We start from the raw sequence: 25091 nt of genomic DNA, 5'->3' as shown, positions 1-25091 counted from the left end.
TAAGAAAGTAGGCAAACCTGCTTCTACAACCAGCTCCTCCAGTAGCTGAAGTCCAGACCTGCCCATGGTTCAAGAGGATATTTGGACTTGTTTTTGCCTCACCTCAGACATGGAACCACTCTGAGCTTCTTGCTCAGTCATGTTTAGGGAGTGGAGAGAACATTTTCTGCAAAGCCTTTACCTTTGAGTTGTACCTGATATAGATAGAAAATGAGGGTTATTAACATATAGCATAACTCCAAATGAAGACGTCACGTGTAGAATGTAAACAGATGTGCCCAAAATGGTAAATGGTCTGTATTTATATAGCAGGTTTCTAGTCTTCATGCCCACAAAAAGCTTCTTTACATTCATACCCATTCAGTCAATCACATTTATAGAGCACATCTTATGTGCAGCACTTTTGTTTTCTGTCATACATCTACAGCTTTCATACCCATGCACATGCTGCCAGCACAGCCATCAGGAGCAATGTGGAGTTTCTTGCATAGTGGATCTTGGAATCGAACTCACAAAGTTCCAATTGAAAGATGACGTCTGTACCACTGAGTCACCATCGCTGAAACAGAGAACTAAAGACATTCATTTCAATTCCAATCATTTCTATTAGTAAAACGAAAGAAAACATTATCTCAAGGCAAACATTGTGAACCATTTATCCTCAACATTATATCAAGTTGGACACATGGTCAGATAGTGGCTTGCACTGTTGCCACACAGAAAGGTGGTCACTGGTTCAAATTCCAGTTCCACAGATTCTCTCCAGGTACTCTGGCTTCCCCCCACGGTTCAAAAACATGCAGAGGTAAATTGTATACTGTAAAGTGACAGTAGGTGTGAATGTGACAGTGAATGGTTTTTGCCCTTTGATGGTCCCTGTCTGTCGCCCTATGTCAGCTGAGATTGACTCAGCCCCCACACAACCCTCAGATGAAGGAGGACAATTAAAGTGTAGGACAATGAGTGACTTTATCCAGTCCAAAATGACCTTGGGTGAGGGCAGTCTTTACACTGGACAGTGACTGAAATCACTGGGAAAATAGTCGATTATTGAGTTTCATCCACAGGTTGTTAAAATATTCAAGTTTTGGGATCACACATCCATCTTCTTCCGTCTACCGCTGGTGCCAATCCCAGCTAACATAGGGCAACACGCGGGGTACACCCTGGACAGGTCGGCAGTCCATCACAGAGCCACATATAGAGACAAACAACCATCCCCTCTCAATTTGAGTGTCCAATTTATCATATCCCCAAACCTACATGAAAGAAAGGTAAAGGCATGTACAGACTTTTGAGGCTGTAAGAGTGATTACTGTAGTTGTGGCTTTGTGCGACAGCACAGAGTGTGCCTTTAAATCTCTATCGCACCCGTCATCTGTTTTATGTGTGGGCTCTTCATATCAGAGTCATCAACAAGTTGCATTTCTCATCTCCTCAGAGCATCACTGAAACCCCACAGTGAGTACACAGGGTGTGGGGGGTTGGGGATGTGGAGAGATAGCATCTACAGTGCCTTTTAGCCTACATCCATGTACTAGTCTATATTTATTTATTTGTTTGTTTTATGATTTGAACTTCCACGCTGATATAAATAATTATTACAAAATCAGTCAGTCAGTGAGACTTCGTAAACTACTCTGATACTGCTGCACCCGAAACAACTTTACACATTTTCAAGTGAGCTGAGCAGGTGTGCAACAATAAGCAAATGTGTCACAATGACTCAGCAGAAAAGTAGTTTATTCAACATTCAACATCATTTGTGAATAAAATGTTAGATAAAAATGAATCACCTCCTCCCTCCTAGTGCTACTGATTCAGTTTTTAGCACAAGAGCTTTAGAAGCACCAGGTGTTCAGTTAGACAGTTTCTCCCCTATAGATCTCCCCGACTTAATATCATTAGTATCAGCATCCAAACTATTAAGCTGTCAGTTCCCATCCCCACTAATATGTTTTCCTTTAATTAACACCTCTATATTAATTCAAATTAATCTATCCTTATTAACTAGATATGACACCATTGATCATAATAATTTATTGCAGAGACTGGAGCAGACTCTTGGGATCACAGGTACTGCCCTCTGCTGGTTTAAATCATACTTATCTGATAGATTCCAGTTTCTATATGTTAATGATAATGCTCATTACAAACAAAAGTTAATTATGGAAATCCACAGGGCTCAGTATGGTGGCACTGAAGGTCAAAACTATTTTATTTTTTTTATTTTACAAAAACACAACGACATTACAGAAAACACAACATTATAGACAACATGACGTTACAGAAAACACATCGACATTACAGAAAACACGACATTACACAAAATACGACATTACAGAAAACACAACAACATTACAGAAAACACGACATTACAGAAAACACAACGACATTATAGAAAACACAACATCATTCCAGAAAACACAACAACATTAAAGAAAACACACCTACATCACAGAAAACACGACATTACAGAAAACACAACGACATTACAGAAAACCCAACAACATTACAGAACACAACAACATTACAGAAAACATGACATTACAGAAAACACGACATTACAGAAAGCACATAGACATTATAGAAAACAACAACTTTACAGAAAACATGACATTACAGAAAACATGACATTACAGAAAACACATCGACATTATAGAAAACAACGACATTACAGAAAACACGACATTACAGAAGACACGACATTATAGAAAACACAACAACATTACAGAAAACACGACATTACAGAAAACACAACGACATTACAGAAAACACAACGACATTACATAAAACACAACAACATTACAGAAAACACAACGACATTACAGAAAACACGACATTACAGAAAACACGACATTACAGAAAACACAACATTACAAAAAACAAGACATTACAGAAGACAACGACATTACAGAAAACACGACATTACAGAAAACACGACATTACAGAAAACACAACAACATTACAGAAAACACAACAACATTACAGAAAGCACGACATTACAGAAAACACGACATTACAGAAGACACGACATTACAGAAAGCACATAGACATTACAGAAGACACGACATTACAGAAAGCACATAGACATTATAGAAAACAACGACATTACAGAAAACACGACATTACAGAAAACATATAGACATTATAGAAAACAACGACATTACAGAAAACACGACATCACAGAAAACATATAGACATTATAGAAAACAATGACAATACAGAAAACACGACATTACAGAAAACACATAGGCAATACAGAAAACACGACATTACAGAAAACACATAGGCATTATAGAAAACACGACATTACAGAAAACACGACATTACAGAAAACACAACAACATTACAGAAAACACAACAACATTACAGAAAACACGACATTACAGGAAACGCGACATTACAGAAGGCAACGACATTACAGAAAACACAACATTACAGAAAACACGACATTACAGAAAGCACGACATACAGAAAACACGACATTACAGAAGACACAACATTACAGAAAGCACATAGACATTATAGAAAACAACGACATTACAGAAAGCACGACATTACAGAAAACAATGACATTACAGAAAACACAACATTACAGAAAGCACATCGACATTACAGAAAACACAACATTACAGAAAGCACATCGACATTACAGAAAACACAACATTACAGAAAACAACGACATTACAGGAAACAATGACATTACAAAAAACAACGACATTACAGAAAACACGACATTACAGAAAACAATGACATTACAAAAAACAACGACATTACAGAAAACCCGACATTACAGAAAACACATAGACATGATAGAAAACAATGACAATACAGAAAACATAGCATTACAGAAAGCACATCGACATTACAGAAAACACAACATTACAGAAAACACAACAACATTACAGAAAACACGACATTACAGGAAACACGACATTACAGAAGGCAACGACATTACAGAAAACACAACATTACAGAAAACACGACATTACAGAAAACACGACATTACAGAAGAGACAACATTACAGAAAGCACATAGACATTTTAGAAAACAACGACATTACAGAAAACACATAGACATTATAGAAAACAATGACAATACAGAAAACATAGCATTACAGAAAGCACATCGACATTACAGAAAACACAACATTACAGAAAGCACATCGACATTACAGAAAACACAACATTACAGAAAGCACATCGACATTACAGAAAACAACGACATTACAGGAAACAATGACATTACAAAAAACAACGGCATTACAGAAAACACGACATTACAGAAAACACATAGACATGATAGAAAACAATGACAATACAGAAAACACGACATTACAGAAAACACAACAACATTACAGAAAGCACGACATTACAGAAAACACATAGACATTATAGAAAACAATGACAATACAGAAAACACGACATTACAGAAAACACATAGACATTATAGAAAACACGACATTACAGAAAACACGACATTACAGAAAGCACATAGACATTATAGAAAACAACGACATTACAGAAAACACATAGACATTATAGAAAACAATGACAATACAGAAAACACGACATTACAGAAAACACGACATGACAGAAAACACATAGACATTAAAGAAAACACGACATTACAGAAAACACGACATTACAGAAAACACATAGACATTATAGAAAACACGACATTACAGAAAACACATAGACATTAAAGAAAACACGACATTACAGAAAACACGACATTACAGAAAACACATAGACATTATAGAAAACACGACATTACAGAAAACACGACATTACAGAAAACACAACAACATTACAGAAAACACGACATTACGGAAAACACGACATTACAGAAGGCAACGACATTACAGAAAACACGACATTACAGAAAACACATAGACATTATAGAAAACAATGACAATACAGAAAACACGACATTACAGAAAACACAACAACATTACAGAAAACACGACATTACAGAAGACAGCGACATTACAGAAAACACGACATTACAGAAAACACAACAACATTACAGAAAGCACGACATTACAGAAAACACGACATTACAGAAGACAAAACATTACAGAAAGCACATAGACATTAAAGAAAACACGACATTACAGAAAACACAACAACATTACAGAAAACACGACATTACAGAAAGCACAACAACATTAAAGAAAACAACGACATTACAGAAAACACATTACAGAAAACACGACATTACAAAAAACACAACAACATTACAGAAAACACAACAACATTACAGAAAACACAACGACATTACAGAACACACAACGACATTACAGAAAACACGACATTACAGAAAACAAGACATTACAGAAAACACGACATTACAGAAAACACGACATTACAGAAAACACAACGACATTACAGAAAACACAACAACATTACAGAAAACACGACATTACAGAAAACACAACAACATTACAGAAAACACGACATTACAGAAAACACAACAACATTACAGAAAACACAACGACATTACAGAACACACAACGACATTACAGAAAACAAGACATTACAGAAAACAAGACATTACAGAAAACACGACATTACAGAAACACAACAACATTACAGAAAACACGACATTACAGAAAACACGACATTACAGAAAACATGACATTATAGAAAACACAACAACATTACAGAAAACACAACGACATTACAGAAAACACCACATTACAGAAAACACAACGACATTACAGAAAACACGACATTACAGAAAACACGACATTACAGAAAACACAACGGCATTACAGAAAACACAACAACATTACAGAAAACACAACGACATTACAGAAAACATTACAGAAAACACGACATTACAGAAAACACAACAACATTATAGAAAACACAACAACATTACAGAAAACACAACGACATTACAGAAAACACAACGACATTACAGAAAACACAACGACATTACAGAAAACACGACATTACAGAAAACACGACATTATAGAAAATACAACGACATTACAGAAAACACAACAACATTACAGAAAACACGACATTACAGAAAACAAAACAACATTACAGAAAACACAACAACATTACTGAAAACACGACATTACAGAAAACACAACAACATTACAGAAAACACAACGACATTACAGAAAACACAACAACATTATAGAAAACACAACGACATTACAGAAAACACATAGACATTATAGAAAACAATGACAATACAGAAAACATGGCATTATAGAAAACATGCACACATGTGTGCGTGTGTGTGCATGTGTTTACACAGTCACATTATGGGGACTTGTCTTCCTTGTGGGGAAACAAAGTCCATATTATGTAAATTACTACATTTTAAGGTGAAGATATGTTTTAAGGTTAGGGTCAGGGTTAGGATTAGGCCATGTGTAAACATGTGTGTGCGTGTGTGTGTGTGCGTATGCGTGTGTGTCTCAGTCCCACCCAGATATTGCGTGCCACCAGCATGACGCTAACTCAAAAATGCAGTGTATCTTGTGTTTGGGGTGACGTTCATCACAATTGAAGTGGCAAACTGCCATAACAGCAGCCACCCACGTAGTCACTGCCATGCCAGCAACAACACTGACGCTCACATCCAGCTACCTGTGGAGGAGGGTGTGTGTGTGCGTGTGTGTGTTCTGATCTGATTTATGAAGACCAAGAGTATTCTCACAGAGAGGAACATTGGGAAGCCTTAATATCTGAGGCCATCTGTGATAGTTCTTATGTTATCGGACCTAAGAAACACAATCTGACTCACATGGCTTTTGATGTTTTTTGTCCCGTGTTGAGTCAGCACTAACTGCACCAAGAACTAGTTTGAGACAAAACTGCTGGCTCTCACTGAAAACAAGGCTGCCAAAAAAAACCTGTCACTTAACAAAATGCTTGTCTAAATAAATCTACACCTGCTTAAGTCTACAATATCTTACAACTATGTTTTTATTTTTGTCTGGCCTGACCTGTAGACATACTTTTTCCAGGTGAAAACTGACAGTTGTTGTGAAACTGTGTCTCATGCTGCTTCTCAGTGCAGAGGACATGCTAGGGGTGCACACAGCTCAGTCAGTGCTGACTATGGCTACTGTGTAATCTACATCCATATTGCATCTGTATTTAAACTCATTTCTTTTGTATGTAAACTCTGACTTTAGGAGGACATTAGAAGGCCAAGAAGCCCACAGAGTCTCTGTGCTCCTCCATCAGGTAGGGGGCAGAAGTGTGTTAAATCTGCTTCATGTTTAGGGAGACATTAATGAATTGTTGAGGCCTGTCAATCATCTAAGGGCTCTGTGATTGGCAGGGCATTAAGACGGAACACCTATATGATTCCTGACCATTTTGTGTACATTAGTAGGAGCTGGTTTTGTCTACTTAAATAAATATAAACATGTGAATGTTTTTCATATCATTAACAACTTCTTGAAGGACAGAAACAGCTGCTACTAGCAATGGAGTTTCTGCCATGATCCTGCACTAACTGATACTCATTTTGCCTTGTCTTGCAAAGGCCTGTTTTACAGTGGGACTAATCAGGCTTCTTATTATAATTATTATAATAGCCTGTTTTGGTGATAACAGCATCTGATTTGTGTAGCTGCCTTGGGCCTGGAGGCTGACAGAGAGATCTTCACAGAGGAAACCATGCCTGTAGTTGGGCTAACTAGGCCTAAACTGGTGATTCTGCATACATTTGTAGTACACAAGGTGCAACAGTCTTTACTCAGACTATGAACTAGTCTAGTGATTCCTAAAGGCTGGGTCAGGAACCACACATGGGTCGCAGGAGATTTTTTTGGGTCCCCAAACAAATTTGCACAGTTTTTGCAACCTTTTAATTGAGATTTACGTGTGATATAGATATATGCATAAAATGAAGTTATAATTAATTTACCAGACTTCTTTTGGAAATGATTTGTTTGCCAATTCAAAATGATGCTCAGTGTTACAGACTGTCCATTTGTTGATAAATGATGTACACATTTGCTCTTGTTATGATTTGTATGGCAATAATAATTAGCCATCTTTAAAGAGTGAGTCCCCTTATAGAAAGTTTGACAAACACTGGACTTGTCCACTCGTTTTAATCTAGTTAATCAGCTTTATTAACACGAGCTGTGGTGTAAAGAAACACAATGTTCAGTGTGTGCTAGTTGACTGTCAATTGTCAATTTTGTACCCATTCTAATTTGTGAGTGTTGCTTTATTAAAGGAAATGGACTAAACGCAGTTTGAGAAATTGATGTCCTTATTATTACAGAATTAAGATATACAGGACATCTGACAAAGCGAGCCTTAACCTTTGCCCATAAGTTCATCCTGGTCGGTTAATACTGTGATTGGCATTCCAGAGTCTAGGTAGACATGGAAGTGCTGCAAAGCCAAGATCAATGCCAGCGCTTCTTTTTCTATCACTGAATAATTCAACTGATAGGAGTTGAACTTCTTAGAATAGAAACGAACTGGACGTTCAGAACCTCTTTTGTCAGTTGAAGTAGTCTGCTTCAATAGACTTGCATCCACATGAAGCTTGAACGGCTGATCCAACTGGGGAGCCAACAGGACTGGAGTAGAGCACAATAAAACTTTAGTATCACAGAAAGCTTGCTTATATGAGGTAGACCAAATAAATTTAGGTTTTGCCTTCAACAATCAGTCAGAGGAGCCACCACAGTTGAGTAATCACGGCAAAAACAGCGATAATAGCCGACCAGACCCAAAAACCTCATCAATTCCTTTTTAGTGGTGGGAACAGGAAACTCAGTAATAGCTGAAACCTTCACATGAACAGGCTTCACCTGACCCACAACCTTACCCAAATATGTCACAGTGGCTCTTTAACGAATTGGTTTTGTCACCCACATCAATGTCATGTTCAATCAAATATGTTTTTGAAGGCTTGTCCCCAAATAAGGATGGATAACTGTTTATCAGTTCAGTCAACTCTATACACTTTTGAACAGTCAAGTGAGACAACAAAACATCTACATGTTGAAGCGATTCAGAGTTCGCAGCAATGAATCATCAGGTGCTAACTGCTGACTGGACCATTGGACCAGCAGTCAAGGCCAAACACACTTCTGAGGAAGAGGGGTCCGAGTCTGAGCTTGAGAAGAGTCATGAACATAATATGGTTTCAACAAGTTTATGGCAAAGTTGATTTCTTTTCCTGCAGTTGGGGGTAACAATAAGAAAGCTGACTCACTACTTTGTATGGTCCAACAAACTTAGCTCGAAATGGTGAACCTACTATTGGCAGCAAAGCTAATACTTGGTCACCCTCACTAAACTGACGTGTCTCATGTGTGCCTGAGATTTTGCCAGATTTTGTTTAGCCATTTTTGCCAGCCATATAAAGCCTGTGTTTGAAACCATTTACATAATCTATCAAGTTCAGGGATGTTTCATCTATAATCCACTCTTCCTTAAGCACAGCCAACAGTTCCCGTACCTTGTGACCAAAAACTAGGTCATTGGGACTAAACCCAGGACTCTCTTGACTCACCTCTCTGGCAGCTAAAAGCAACCATGGTAAACCTTCCTCTCAGTCCCTGTCCATTTCTGTTCTGCTCGCATCACGGACTTGAGAGTTTGGTGAAACCGTTCTAAAGCCCCTTGGCTTTGTGCATGATAAGCAGATGATTTGTTACACTTGATGTTTAATTGCTTGGGTAGTTGTGAAAACAAATGTGACGAAAGTTTGACCCTTGGTCACTGAATGATTTTTGGTATTCCAAATACGTCAATAAACTGAGTCAAAGCCTTGACTACAGACTTTGCTGTGATAGTACGCAGTGGATAAGCGGCCGGATAACGTGTGACCTGGCACATCACAGTCAACAGATACTCAGATCCAGCTTTTGACTTGGGTAAAGGCCCAACACAATCAATGATTAAATGTCCAAGTGGGTTATCAACTGCAGTGATTGGAAAAAGTGTAGCAGGCTTAATGGTGTGCTTTGGTCTTAATGTAAAAGCTGCAACATCACGTTTAATGTGACAGTATGTTTTCCTGACTCCCAGATGAGTCATCACTGCATGGCTGTGTGAAACTGTTGTAACTTTGTTTACACGCGACACACACACACACACACACACACACACACATAAACAGGTGATGAGTGACTTGTGAAGCAGTTGTTTGTATGTTCAGCACTTCCTCCATAACCGGAACACAGTCACAGGACTGAAATACAGTGGCAGGGTTTGTGATGCGATTACCAATGCTGTCGCTAAATACACCAGACTCCTCTGTTATAATGTTGAGATTTTTTTCCCTGGTAATTGTTTATTAACCCACGTTTTTAGGATCGTTAGGTCCTTTTAACTGATCTACAGTTCAGCACTGTGATTTCTGTGTTGGACGTCTCTTCCTGGGACGGCACTCTGACCAAATCAGTGGCTGGCAGTCTGACAGCGTCACGCATAGTACCTACTCAGCGCGCTTGGAACCTCGCTTAAAAAAATGCTAGTGGAAACACAACTTAACCGCGCCATGGCGAGGCGAGGTGAGAAGAGCCGGTGGAAACATGCCATTACAGAGCTTATTGGAGCAAAATAACAGTTTTTGATACTGTTCTGTAAACTGAGGTTGGATATATCGGGATTTCATGTAAAAAATAAAACTATGAAAAGGAAAAAAAAACTTTCTTAGCTTATTTCACTATAATGATTTCACTGCTGAAATCATTATTTTTGCAATTTAAATATTTTCTCCTTCATTTTTCCTGGAGGATGTTTGATGTGGCTCTCTGCTCAGTCACCAATCACACGACAGCAAACCCTAACACAGCATGAGTTTTCCTGTTATAGCAGTTTATGGCCAGTAGACTGGGGTTCTGTCACAAATACATGAGCCACTGATTTTTCACATACAGTTCTGATAGTGTGGCAAATCGTGCCTTTATTTAGATCAGGGGTGTCCAAACATTTTTTAACAAGGGCCAGATGTGATAATGTGAAGAACAGGGGCCAAGGGTCTCTTCAGAACCCTTTTTTACACACAAATGCAAAGTTTTATTGTTTATTTTCTTTGTCACAATTATCATTTTCTCACGGCAATGTAACCAAATGTATGTAAAATGTAAAAAAATTCTGCCTTTCTTTCACATCTGGAGTCAGATATCACAATAATGAATGCATGTCACATATCTGTCACAGATGGGTTACAAACCAGGAACTCTGCTTTCAAAGCACTACTCCTTACCAGCTGAGCTAATATGGGATGACACGTGTAGCTGATTTTCTGTCCCTGGCCATAAATTATACATTAAAAAAACAAAGCTGTGGGCCATACAAAATCTGACCGAGAGCCGTGATTGGCCGCCAGAAAGTCTAAAACAGCATTGTGACAGAAAGACAGATGACATAATGTCCTTTATTTTATATTATTGTCCTCATCACTGATTGAAACCACCTGTGCGACCTCGGTTCTAATCATCTCAACATCTGCAATAATATTATTATAAAAACATTTTGATCAAACCTTTGACAATAATGAATATGATCAGCATTCATAAAAATCCATATAAGTGTAATAATGACTATCACATTTAAAATAACTTTGAACCACATGGAATCATTTGAATGCATGTTAATAAAGCGGAGGTAAAATAAGATCATGAATGACATGCAAAACACTGGCTGAACGCATTGAGCAGCAGGATTAACATATAACAAATCACCATGGTAATTTATGCACCGCTGCTTTCGTGCAACTGACTTGAGGCCAAGTTCAGCCAGGATAAGTAACATAGCCCGGCTTAATCCCTTATCCTAGTTTCGTGCAACAGGCCCAAGACAAAGGCAGAATAATGACGTCATCAACAAACGTTTCACACTGCAGCTTTAACAGAGCTGATAGTTCAGTGCAATGAGCAAGTGAATAAACCATTTCTGCCCATCCAGACTGAAATGTATCTTCAGAGTTTACAAAAAAAAAACAATTAGCAGCATTTTGATGCTCCATTTCTCTAAAACAAAAACATTGTGTAACTACGTTTTCAAGCATGGAGGGATTCACTGCCATCTCAGCTGCTGTTCACTTCCTGTGGGTGGGGGCAGTAATGAGTCAATTACTGTTTGGTGTACAAGCAAAAAGTAGCTACTCAGACAGATTTCTGCTTTAATAGAGAAGTGGACAGATCTTTTTTTTAATATTCACAGGTTTCTTACAGTACATGCCAATATTTTTACATTAACAATAACATTTGTTCGAAAATGAATCGAAACTTAACTTGTGGACATAAACCTGTATGAAAGAGTGTCAACAGTGGAGGAATGAAGTAGGTACAGATTCATATTCATGCTGTGTTCCATTCCTCTTGTAGTGCTGATGGTTTCCTTGAGGCCTGTCATTTTGTGATGATATAATCCTAGTTCCCTCTTAATAGTTGGAGTCTTCGTCAAAGACAGACAATAGCAGCACGTGAATGAAACCTGACCTACTGGTGACAGACCATAAATGAACTTTGCTGCCGAGGAGTTGGAATTCAAACGCAGCAGCACATGGAGGTTATGTCTAGATTGTGTCACCAGTGCCAGTTCACATAAAAAAAAGAGCCCATTGGTAACCACCACCTGATTCTCACACGCAGAGGCTGACCACAGCTCTTTGTGGAGACTTTTAAGTCACTCTCTGCACAACCATGGCAACCACTTGTTGAAGCCTCACTGCTTGTTGCTAAGTGATGGGATGTATTGGACCAGAAAATCCTTCCATTGACACTCCCTCCACCCCCTTCTCCACCAATCCCTCCCTCTGCCGACCTCATCCATACCCACCCGCAGACTGCAGCCAAAACAACCCACATATATGCACTAACTTCCGCTACTTGGAACAACAAAAGTTCCTTTGGTATTTTGCCAATTTCAGTCTGTTGCTATTTAAATACAATGTCCATTGAAATAAGAATACAAGTTGTCATTATAACAAAAAAAAAGGTTCTTCATACTCACAGATGTCCAACCAGGCTCTTACTTACATCTTTACAAAGAAGTTTGGTTCACTTATAAGTAAATATATAAGTGGAACTACAGGCTTCTGTGAGTCAGTGGTAGAGTTACAGAGGTTCTTAAAGAGCTTTTAGAGATCCTTGAAGGGCTCAAGTAGTTTCAGAGAGGCTTCCAGGAATCCTTAAGGTGGGCACTTATTTGATTTATACATCTATAGATCATATCACTTTGTGCTGTTTTAATATTGATAATATGTTAATAATATTAGATCCATGCAAAGAGAAAGGTGTGATATAATATAATATGAACTTTGTGATTGAACATTAAACATTATTCACACATACATACAGTATCCTCTAACCCAAGAGCAGAGCTTACTGTATTTTTTTTGTCCTATATAAACCAATAAATATCCCAAAATATTAGGGTTTACTGTATGAATAGAAAAAGAAAAGAGGAAAGATACTATTCTAAATTGCAGTCCATGGTTATTTTATATTTTAAAGAGATTGACAATTTGAGTTTGTTCATTCCATAGTTTTGACTCTTTTAAAATAAATAAATAAAGGCTAGAATTCTGAATTCTGACTTTAATCTCAGAATTTTACTTTAATCTTGATATTTTGATTTAAATGTTGAAAAACTAAAATACTTTAATATCCGAATTCTGACTTTAATCTTAGTTATTCTGACTTTGATCTAGAATTCTGACTTTAATCTTAGGAATCTGACTTTGATCTAGAATTCTAAACTTATAAATTAATTAAATCTCAGACTTCTTAAACAGTCAACACAACAGCTGGTATATATGATGTAAAGTGAATTAAACAATAAAGAATAAAAGTCTCTATTTTATAACCAATCTAAATCTATGTAAGTTAAATAAAGAATACTTGGTAATGTCACATTCTGATATGTGCTGTTTAAAAACTCTCATCATCCTCCTCCCCCTGCATCTGTCCTCTCTCCTCCTCCCCCCTCATCCTCCTGTTGATCCCGCATCTTCTCCTCCCCCCCAGCTCTTCCTCCACACCCCCCGCACCCCCTCCCCCCTCCCCTCACTGACCGATTAGTCAGTGCGGGCTTCTCTCTCCATTTCCATGAGAAAGGCGGCGGTCGGTGAAAGGGTTAAGCCTGAGGACGAAGCCCCCTAAAGCAACCCTAATTTTCTGCCCGGCGGGGGAGTGGGCGAAGCGGGGAGAGGGAACAAAGAGGGCCGGGGGAGGAGCGGAGACTGCGGCTTTACTATATGCACCTGCGGCCTGAAAAGCCCTCGGACAATGCGCCTCCGAAACGGCCAATTACGAGCGGGCTATCCACCCGCTTTCACTGTGGAGAGATGAGGGGGAGTGAAAGGGAGCAGGAGGAGAGGAAGAGGGAAAGTGAATTTTAAAAGAGAGTGAAGATAAGAAAGTAAATAATCGAGCTTTAAATCATTCTGCCCACTATAGACTATCGCCCCCCATTCACCAGCTCTCATCACGTGTTCCCTTTCTGGCTGTGTTCTCCCGCCATTGTTCACCTCAACTTCAAGCCATTCTTACCTTCACTAATGATTTGCACGGATGAGGTCATGTCACAAACAACAGCTGAGATTAGAAACAACTAAACGCATCTGCTGAAATGTCACTTTACAATTACTGGGAGAAAATGATCAGGTCAGACGAGAAATGATCAGGTCAGAGGAGAAGCCCAAACAGGAAGCTTTTCATTATACAAAACCCTGGCTGGATCATCAGGTGGCTTTTTCTACTTCCAAAATCCACAAGTGATCGTTTCCTGAAACAACACCATGTTTAGTAAAACGCTTTAAAACCCACAAAGGTTTTAGTCTCAGGCAATCTCATAGTAATGCAGTGCAGACTGTAACTGAACTGAGAGGATAATACATCTAAAATTCTCAAATCTATAGTGTAAAATATCAACACGTGTTTAAAAGGACTGGTGCTGTGTCTGCTAACACGCTCACTGCAAATATGACTGTCACCAAACAAAAGGCCCATCAAATACTATTTAAACCTGCTGAAATCTCTGATTTCTTAAAAAAAAAAACATGTGTAATGTTTTATAACATTTGTTTTATCTCGGTGTTTTTCACCCACAGGGAGACTACTGCTGAATGCTTAGATACAACAAATCCAAAATGTCTTATTTTAAACACAAAATAACACATTTGAATTTACTGACAGAGGCAGCAGAGGAAAAACGACTTCTTTGAGTTGTGATTTAAATGTGTTGATTTTCTTCTCTCTGTAGACTTTGGTTCAGAGAGTGAGCAGAGTTCACAAAGCAACACAAACTAGCAGCAAATGTATTCTTAGGATATTGTGGACTGAAGCTGGTGTGGATGTTATTAGGTGACACTTATATACTTTATTGTCACGCCCTCACAGTAGCCAAACAAATGCTAATGCTGCGTTATATTCACATCAGGACATCAGGAGAAGTGGAAGTGATGCAAAACATACCTCAGGCCAGCCAGTGTCAGCCATTGTTGGCAATGCCAGTCGATAACAGTGCTCCACGTCATATTTTTGCACATAACAGCGTAGCAACATCTCTACGATTAAAAATGAAACAGTACTGTGTGTGCGACTGATACGACACAAGTGCTATTGCAGTGATGCTACAGTTGCAGCCATCTTAGCTGTTGGTGAGACTGAAATGTGTTTCTCCTTTGGAAATCCCAAACTCCGACTCCTAATGGAACACAGCACACTACGCTCTACAATGTTAGGTTGTACTAACAAAATGCTTAATAACGGATTCAACCTCTAAATGTTTTAATGTTCATTTATTGTACCGCAGTATAGACTGAATATATAAAGCAACTTAGTTTAAATTATCTGAGCCTCTCAACAAATCTGAATGGTGTAATAACTACACGCCAACACTGTAGAAAAGTATGAAATAAAATTGTGTTTATTGTGATTTATATAAAATCACATGAATCTAATTGCACACAAAAACATAACCAACACATCATGAGTGAAAAAAGGCTTTGTACTTTTTATTAATATTGTCATGAATGCCATAACAACTTTTTTAATCAAAAAGGAATCGAGACTCTTAGTATAAGAGCCTAAAAATGTATACATTATTTACATGAAGGTTACATACAGTAACTCTAGTACATGGCAGCATTTACATACATAAGAGAATTCATTCTAAAGTCAGTATATAAAAGTTTAGTTTTCAACATACTTGGGTACCAATGTAAACATTGATGCATTAACTTTAATAGAACTGCTCTCCCTTTAAAAAGCAAAAGAAAAATCACCCTGTCATCTGTCTCCAGTGCAGGTTTTAGTCATTAATACTGTCTCAATTATCTACCACATTCAATACAGAGTTTTCCATGGTTGAAAATAAAACGATGCTTTAGGTTCATAGCAGCACAAGAAGCAGGCAGGACAGGAAAACCAGAGTGCTGTCAGGTTCAAACAACCAGGATTAAAAACTTTATTACTTTATGGACAAATGACTCACATGTGAAGTCACTTTAAAATGTTTAGACACAAGATGGAGATTGAGTTTAAAACTTGTATTGAAAAAAACAATAAAAAATGTGCAGGTATTTTGTCATACCAGTGTACATCGAAGTCACAACCTGCAACTATGACTCTGCCTTTGAAAGAAAACAACTGAAATGCAGCATTTGATATATTTAATTCAAGAAGCCTAAAAACAATACAACTCCTGCCTAGAGCAAAGTGACAGGACGACACCAGAGCAGTGCATCCGAACATTTACACTAAAAGATCAAATCTAAAATAAAACTAAGTCAAACAAATAACACTCAGAAAGACGGCAACATTAGTGTCACGCAGCATCTCGCACTCTGCTGCTGCTGCTGCTTCATTTGTAAACAACGGCGCAGACTAAACGTGTGTTTGTGTTGGATGCAGTGCTGATTGTCCAGAATGTGATTCCCATGTCGTCCAAATAGGATTTAATCAGTTCATATATAAAAAATACAATAGCACTAAACCAAAGCCAAGGCACAAAGAGTTCATCAAAAAAACAAAACATCAGTGTTATTCAAGTTGTGCATCATTTCCTTCCCACCATTTCCACCAGCATCCAGCTGTTACCCAGTCTAATCTTGACTCATTATGAAGAAGTTCTAAAAAAATATTAAAAGAAGACAAACAGTTCATAATATGTACAGAACAGAAACAAAAACAGGTGCTGCGCCATCTTCACTGCAGGAAGAGATTTTTTGCTTGGCGGGTGGAGGAGTCTCAGCTCAGTGCTGGGCGTGTGCGCGCGTGCGTGTGTGTGTGTGTGTGTGTTTCATTTGAACCGATGTGGCACCAAAGAGGTAGAAGAAGAGCTTCTCATTTAGTCATCACGTCTATGTCTGTAACTGCAGGCACATATGGAAGTGTTAACCATGTGTCCACACTCCCAGGCCTGTGTGTCAAGAGCATTTCTAGTTCTCCCGCATCATTCATCACCCGCCCCATTACGCCGCCCCCCCGCCCCACAACTTTCCCACGCCAGTCTTAGATGTGTGTGAGTGGGACAGTTCCGGTGAGGTAGTGCTGCTGGACACTGGTGTAACCTCTCTGTGCTGCGGTGGGGTCGCTGGCGTCTCCTCCAGGTCCAGGGATGTACATGCTGATCATGTCCCTGAGGTCGCCCTGTAAAGGCCCACGGTGGTGGTTCGGCGTCCCCGTCGGAGGAGAGTGGGACACTGGCTCCGCCTTCACCATGGACATGGTGACGGGACTGGGCTGCTGAGGGTTGCTGCTGTAGGCCATGGGGCTGTGCAGAGGAGACAGGTTGTTTTATTTATGTGTACATCACATATATCAACAATCAATAGATCTGTAAAAGAAAGTATGGGTGGGACATGTTTTAATTGAGAAACATGATTTTTCAAACACTATCAAATGTCCTCTGCTTTAAAATGTACACGTAAAAAGCAGATATTCTGAATACCATCTCATTCTAATGAATTTGGCTCTGTCTATTTTCTGATGAATCAAATAGCTGTTTGGACCATGGGATGTCAAAGAATGTTCAATGTTTCCCAAAACTTTTATCATGTTCTCAAATGTCTCATTTTGTCCAAACCAAAATTATTAAGTTATAATGATTTCTTTTTTATGTGGAGCAAAGTAACCGGGAAATACTCACATTTAAGAAGCTGTACAAATTTGAAAACTTGCCATATTTGAGAAAACATTCAAAGTGATGAATGGATTTGTTCTTACAGGCCGACTGTTACACAAGAGGCAAGAAACCTAAATCATATTCACAATAAAGAAGCTGGAAACATTTTCTGTAGAATAATGTTCAGTATTTTGTTCAATAATCTTCAATTACTGAAACGAATCGACTATCAATATAGTTATTTAGTAATGAGGGAGTAATCAATAATAAGGCCTAATTAGATCACTGACAAATGCCAGCAATATGGAGGTTATTTTAAATCATGAATGTACGGTAACAAGAAAATGTTTGAGAATGAATGTAAAATGCACAATATGGATGTGTCCAGCTGCTCTGTGCTTCAATGAAATCAATACCTACATTTACAACTTCTAACGTTGGATTCTTAAAAGAAAAAAACTTTGAAAGAAATAAGAAATTAAAAAAAGGTGCTTTGAACTACATCACCAAAATTTAAAAATGTACTGAATCATTCTATTACCAGTATGCCAACACAAACTGAATCACTGTTTTAATTAGTGAACAGAATTATTAGATTCATTCCTATATTTAAAAGTGATTATTTGTAATATTAAAAGAAACAAGTGAAATTGACGAGGTCTCTTGAATGCATCTTGAAGCTGCTCCTCTGAGCTTAATGAGCTGTAGATCCCACTGACATGATACAATTGACCAGGGTTTTGAATGCCTCTCATTAGCTGCTGCCTTTAGCTCAACTCATTGTGTACCCTGCATTACTTTCACTAGCTCTCATGTGCAGGAGTTTACAATATTCAACACATAATTCCATGTTCTAGTAGCATTTTTTAAAGGAAACGCCCATTCCTAGTTTTTATAAATACATATACTTCAGGCTCTGTAGAACTCATTAATATGGCCAAAAGATCAACATTTAATACTTTGGCACATGAACTATTTTTTAAAATCATCCAAACTTTGGACATGCGTCTTTAAAACGTGCGAGCGAGTCATGAGTCAGAGTCTGTCAGTATTGAGGGCTTGACCAATTATTCATAATAAGCAGCTGCGTGTTGAGACAGAACCAGTAGCTACTGCATGTTTGGTCTGCTGGTCACAGCCTCCCATCACTATTATGCCACCTACAAACCCTGTGGCTCATCAGGCCAACAGAAGACTAGTGTTAATGTGAGTCAGCCTCATCAGGTTTGAAAATTAAACATCCAACTTTGAAAACATGCATCAAAACTTCTGGTGCTTTTTAAAGTAAAGCTAATGTGACCATTGCAAAGTGTGTTATGGGGAGAAAGAGAGGGAGGGAGAGGGAGAGAGAGGCCTGGGGACAATAGTTTGCAGGAGCAGGGGCCTGTGGGGAAAGAGACCACACACAGAGCAGAGCTGCCTGCTGCCATCAAGTCATCCTGATCAACATTCCAGGCAGGACCCAGCCCAGAACACACTGTCACATGCATAACAAGTAGGCAACAGACTGAAGTCTGTTGTTCCATCATGTGGAGTTTCTCTCTGTGACTCGATCACTTTGAATCAACTGCATCACCACCCATCTACCTGATCACCGTCTCAGGAACAGGTGTCACCGTTTTACACCATGTGCACTTTTACTAAACTTAATGACAATGTTATTACTTTTCTATACAACACCTGAGTTTTGTTATTTTATCTCTGTTTATCAACATTAAAACACAGGATACTTTTAAGGGAATAAGTTAAGAGCAAACTGTCCTAAATTGTGGTCTCGTTAAACACAGCTGTGAAACTCCCCGTCCACAGATCTTAAGGTTTCTGAACGACTCACATCTTTCTATTCACATTTCAAACTTTGTTCCAGTTAAATGAGGTTTTAAAATTCTATATGGACAATCCATGTGTCTCAGTGTATTTGCATATATATATATATATATATATATATATATATATATATATATATATATATATATATATATATATATATATATATATATATATATATATATATATATATACACACACAAAACCTTTGTTATTTTGATATTTAAAATGTTATAATGCAGTGTATTTCATAATGATTGCCAAAAAAAAAAAATCACATTTTTATTAGTCTAAATATCCGCATTTTAATTTACCTATACTTTTATCTCCATCTGTGGCGAACTATGTATTTGAATGAATTTATAGGGGGGTTTTATACGTTATATTCCTGTCTCTTATTTCATTGCATATGCTTAAATTTATCACTTGACAAACTAAACTTTTGCTGTTAAGTGAATTCCCTGAAATGAGATCAATAAAGTCTTATCTAACTTTGTTACATTATTAGTTGTGTGGTTTTTACATATACACACACACACACACACACACATACATACATATATATATATATATATATATATATATATATAAATAAACACACAACTAATCAAGAGTAACACAGCCGCACAAGGACCAAGAAAAGTACTTTTACATGTACTTTAAAAACGGCAAACAAAGTACTTTAAATATGAACTTTAAAAAAAAAGAATCTAAATAAACACGTTACAGTAGTTGACACACAGAGACAGAGACACGGGGCTCACCTGTATGAGTTGGCTCCGTTCATGTAGCTCTGAGCAGCAGTCATTGAGGGCGGGTACTGCAGAGCGGACAGGTCATACCGGTGCAGCTGCTGTGTGTAGCCCAGAGCCTCACCCTGCATGCCGGCGTATCCGCCCGTGGGGCCCCAGCCGTAGCTCTCCATCCTTGGACTGGCCCCCTGACCCTGCGCCGCTGCCGCCAGCAGGTTCCCCGCTGACAGCGGATACTTGCCCACCTGAGTGTCCTTCTTGAGCAGGGGCTTGGTCTTGCGCCGTGGCTTGTACTTGTAGTCGGGATACTCCTTCATGTGCACCGCCCGCAGCCGCTTGGCCTCGTCGATGAAGGGCCGCTTCTCGGCGTCGGTCAGCAGCTTCCACTCCGCTCCCAGGCGCTTACTGATCTCCGAGTTGTGCATCTTGGGGTTTTCTTGAGCCATCTTGCGTCGCTGTCCTCTGGACCACACCATGAACGCGTTCATGGGCCGCTTCACTTTATCCATGGGGTCACTTCCAGGAGCGCACGCCGTCTTGGAGCCCGGGTGAGAGTTGCCATTGCTGCCCATGTTGCCGGTGACCGGCGACATGCCCTGGCTGGTCTGGTGAGAGGGAGGCTGGCCGCTGGGCTTCAGCTCGTGTTCCATCATGCTATACATATTGGACACAAGTAGTGGAGTAGAGAGGGAGTTAGAGAAGAGTTGAACAGCTGAAGCACACTGCAGCCTTCTGTCGCCGTCCACCTGGCGACGCACGGCCACGTTTCCCTACAGGTTGAACCGGGAGCGCCGGGTGATCCAAATCAGCTAATTAGTTACCACACACTGTGGAGACAAACACACGCAGCTCGTCTTTCCCTAAAAGAGAGGAGTGATTGTGTGAGTCATCACTGTGAGAGTGAAACACGGAGCAGAAACAGGTCAGTGAACGCAGCAGCAGCAGTAGAGCAGGTTTGTCACTCAGCCAGCTCTCACACTCAACTCCTCCAAAAGTTTCTCTGCTCTCGTGCACTCATGAGCCAGTGGACCAATCAGAGCGCGCGCAGAATGCCTGCCTGTGCGAGTGCATTTGCAACTCAAAAGCCCCTGACAATGCACGAGACACTTGTTGATGATGGAGGCAGAGAGGGGGAAGGCCTCACACACACACACACACACACTCATTTGTGTCTTTATAATCAATTATTATGAGCAGCTCTAACTATAACCAACATTTAAAGGCCCAGTGTGTAACATTTTTGGCAGAATGGGAATAACCTCACTTTAAAAAAAAAAAAAAAAAAAATTGTTTAAATTGCATTAACCAAGCCCCTTTATGGACGTATGCTGCATTCCATTTGTAGTCAGAACTTGGAATTTCCAACTCTGAGCAAAATACAATGTAGAGCGTTGTTATTGGCTCAACTGGAAAGTGGTGAACTCACGGGTGACGTCACTCCCACTTCTGAGTTCCGACGTAAATGGAACGCAGCACCATGCTTAACTGAGGTCTGCCATTTTGTGCAACTATGTTTCTCCGACAGCCCGAATGCACTTTTAACTTAAGTTGTACAAACTAATAATACTCAGTAACGTTTAAATATAAACAAATGTCCGACTGATGACGGGGAGGTGGAAGCAGAGTAACTAAGCAACTGGACGTTTGGAAGAAGCACCCTCACTTCAAAACCCTCCTAGACTTGACTCATGCAGACAGCCTGTGTGTGTGTGTGTGCGTGTGTGTGTGTGTGTGTGTGTGTGTGTGTGTGCCTCAGAGAAAAACACATCGCTGCTGTGCTCTCTCATTTGAAGAAGGTGGATGATAGCTATGTTAGCAGTGTTTTGGTAACACATGTTCATACTGGAGTGTTAAAACAAACCATCTGCTATCAGCTGACTAACAACTTGATTAACCTCTCTGGCAGGTGAAGGCCACAGTAGTTCCCTGAGGAAAGAGAGGGATGTGGAGGAATCCTCTGCAGTCTCACTATCAGGCCTGATCCACACGGAAACTTTATGATCTGTCTGTTTATGTTCAGAAACACAATTGGGCTGCAACTAATGACTATTTCAATAATCCACTAGTCAGATTATGAACTGCACAAAAACCATTTTAGCGATTGAGGTGCGTCTGAATCACCTCCATAAATGTGGCACCATGGTCCTCGAGGCTCAGCCTACATTAGGACTGTCACTTTTTCCCAAAATAAGTTTGAACCAAAATATAATGACCCAGAAATTATTAGAATGTATTTGAATATTAACACACACACACACACTTGTGAGTGCACGCCACCGGCCCCCAATAGTGACACACACAGTTTTAACTCTCTTCTTAGTGTGACCAAGAGATTTAAGAGCCCTCAATATTTAACATTAGATACTATCAATCAAACTGTATTTCAGTAGAATCTTTCATACAAGGCATTGCAACTCAAAGTGCTTCACAAAACAACCATCTCAGTCCACATGTGGCTGGTATTTTGTAATAAAATAGTAAATCATGGAACTCACACACAGCCAAACACTGCAGACTAAAATACTGAAACAGGATGTAATAGAAAAGTAAAGAGTAACATATAAGGAGCAATGAGCTCAGAGCAATGTCAGTGAAAACTGTTTTACAAACACCATCCCACTCAAGCTCAGCACCTACTGTATGTCTTTATGTCGTTTTTTCTTGTTCATTAAAATTAAACAGGTTTTGGGAAACAAACACAATCAAGCAATTGGCCACCCTGTTAAATGCTGTGACTGTACGTCAACAACACCGACTGTGACAAGAACTTTTACACAATTCTGTTCCTCCAGGTAAATAAGTTCCTGGAAATGTTGTGTAAAAGGGGCTTATGTTTTACTTCTTACTTTGCTAAATGTTTTGTATTTATATAGTGCGTTCTAGTCTCGATGACCTCTCAAAGTTGCTATACACTACAGTTTTGACACTCACCCATTCACAGTAAAATATGTCTTTCTATGTCATGTAGTGTAGAAACTGTTGCTTAAAAGCACCAAAAACCCAAACTTAACTATTTATTAATATTTTATCTACAAAGTGACTTCACGACACCATTTAGTAGTGGCCCTGATCAAAGAAACCATTGCCTCAAGAGTAAAAATGTCCAAAATCAGATTTAAATCAGCCAGCTCTTCACTGGATAAAGTCAATTTATCAGAGGCAAGAGAAAGAGGGTATATTCAGAGGGTCAGCATCCATAACATGATGTCTGTTTTTCCAGGAAAACACCTCTTCATTAAGTGAAGGGGACTCTCCATCATGGTCATTTAAAGTAATGTTGGCTGATTTCCCTTCATTTATCAAATACACACACACACACACACACACGCACACACACCAACAATGTGTGTATATATATAAATTATTCATGAGAAACTTAAATATGTTTATCCAGTCATCAACATAATCTAAGTGAACGACATCTTCAGGTTAAAAGTATGAGATCTCAAGAATGTGTTCCCAGCTGAAAGAATTGATGATTTCCTGTGAAGCAGGCTCTACAGTATATATCTGTGGAAAATCCTAACTCAATGAAACAGCAATAGACCCACAAACAAGACATAGACCCTCAATGTACACGTTAGCAGGTACACCTGTGGTCAAGTGGCAAAATCCCCCACTGTGGACCGTGTTCTGGCTTCAGTGAACCTCCATGTGTCACATTGGTTCCTGGTCACAGTCAATGTTGACTATGTGTCAGTACCTCATGCAAAATGCACAAAGAAAAACACAACTATCCCTTTAACCCTTAAAGTTGTGGTAAATGTAGGTGTAGGGTTAGTTTGAAATAAGATAAGTGTGTGTGTGTTAGGGTTAAGGTTAGGGTTAGACACTTATTATGTTATGATGGTTAAGTAAAATATAAAAACAACTTTGTGTGTGTGTGAGTGTGTGTGCGTGCGTGCGTGCGTGTGTGTGTGTGTGTGTGTGTGTGTGTGCATGCTGCAGGTGTGTGTTGGCAGCATGTGTTTGTGACTAATTGGGAATTGTGAGACTCCAGTCTTTCGTTTCCATCTCCATGACGACCCAGTGAGGAATCCCTTCCAAACCTTGCCCTGTTCCCTCCTCCTGCTCCTCTCTGCTTCTCCAGCTTCACTCTTTCAAAAAACAACTCACACTCAGAGCTTTTCTTCATTAGTCTTTCTTCCTCTCTGGCTTCTCATGGAAAGGAGTATTTTTTTTACCTCCCTCACACACTATTTTACACTCATGTGTTGGCAGTAGTGTGGGGAGAAATGAAGTAAATCTATCACAAGTTTTCCTGACATAGATTTGTTTGTAACCCAGTATTGTATGTTTCTGTAAACCACAGACACATATGACCTCACATTTCTGCACCTGAAGTATTTATTTACCTTTTTACAGAAGTGCATGTTGTAGTTTTAACCACTTGTGGTGCTTTTGGATGAAATTAGGAAATTATTG

The 25091-nt window shown here is 39.1% G+C and overlaps 1 protein-coding gene across 1 annotated transcript; it reads right to left on the bottom strand.

Annotated features, from left to right (window-relative positions):
* Positions 1 to 17474: 17474 nt before the first annotated feature.
* Positions 17475 to 21666, bottom strand: sox19b (SRY-box transcription factor 19b). The gene is made up of 2 exons (XM_058625999.1): positions 20679 to 21666; positions 17475 to 17736 (listed from the first exon to the last, which is right to left on the bottom strand). Exons 1-2 carry the CDS (start codon positions 21326 to 21328, stop codon positions 17475 to 17477), a joined length of 912 nt encoding a protein of 303 aa, XP_058481982.1. The 5' UTR covers positions 21329 to 21666.
* Positions 21667 to 25091: the final 3425 nt, after the last annotated feature.

The sequence above is a fragment of the Solea solea genome, chromosome 3 (assembly GCF_958295425.1).
Source record: "Solea solea chromosome 3, fSolSol10.1, whole genome shotgun sequence".
In the NCBI taxonomy this organism is placed as follows: domain Eukaryota; kingdom Metazoa; phylum Chordata; class Actinopteri; order Pleuronectiformes; family Soleidae; genus Solea; species Solea solea.
This window is presented reverse-complemented; position numbering and strand designations above follow the sequence as displayed.

What these genes read in the sequence shown, in the direction of transcription:
- sox19b (XM_058625999.1), bottom strand. Translation starts at nt 21,328, where the DNA reads ATGTATAGCATGATGGAACACGAGCTGAAGCCCAGCGGCCAGCCTCCC. An exon ending in AACGGAGCCAACTCATACAG is followed by an intron (nt 17,737 to 20,678) that starts GTGAGCCCCGTG and finishes TCCTCTGCACAG; the next exon opens with CCCCATGGCCTACAGCAGCA.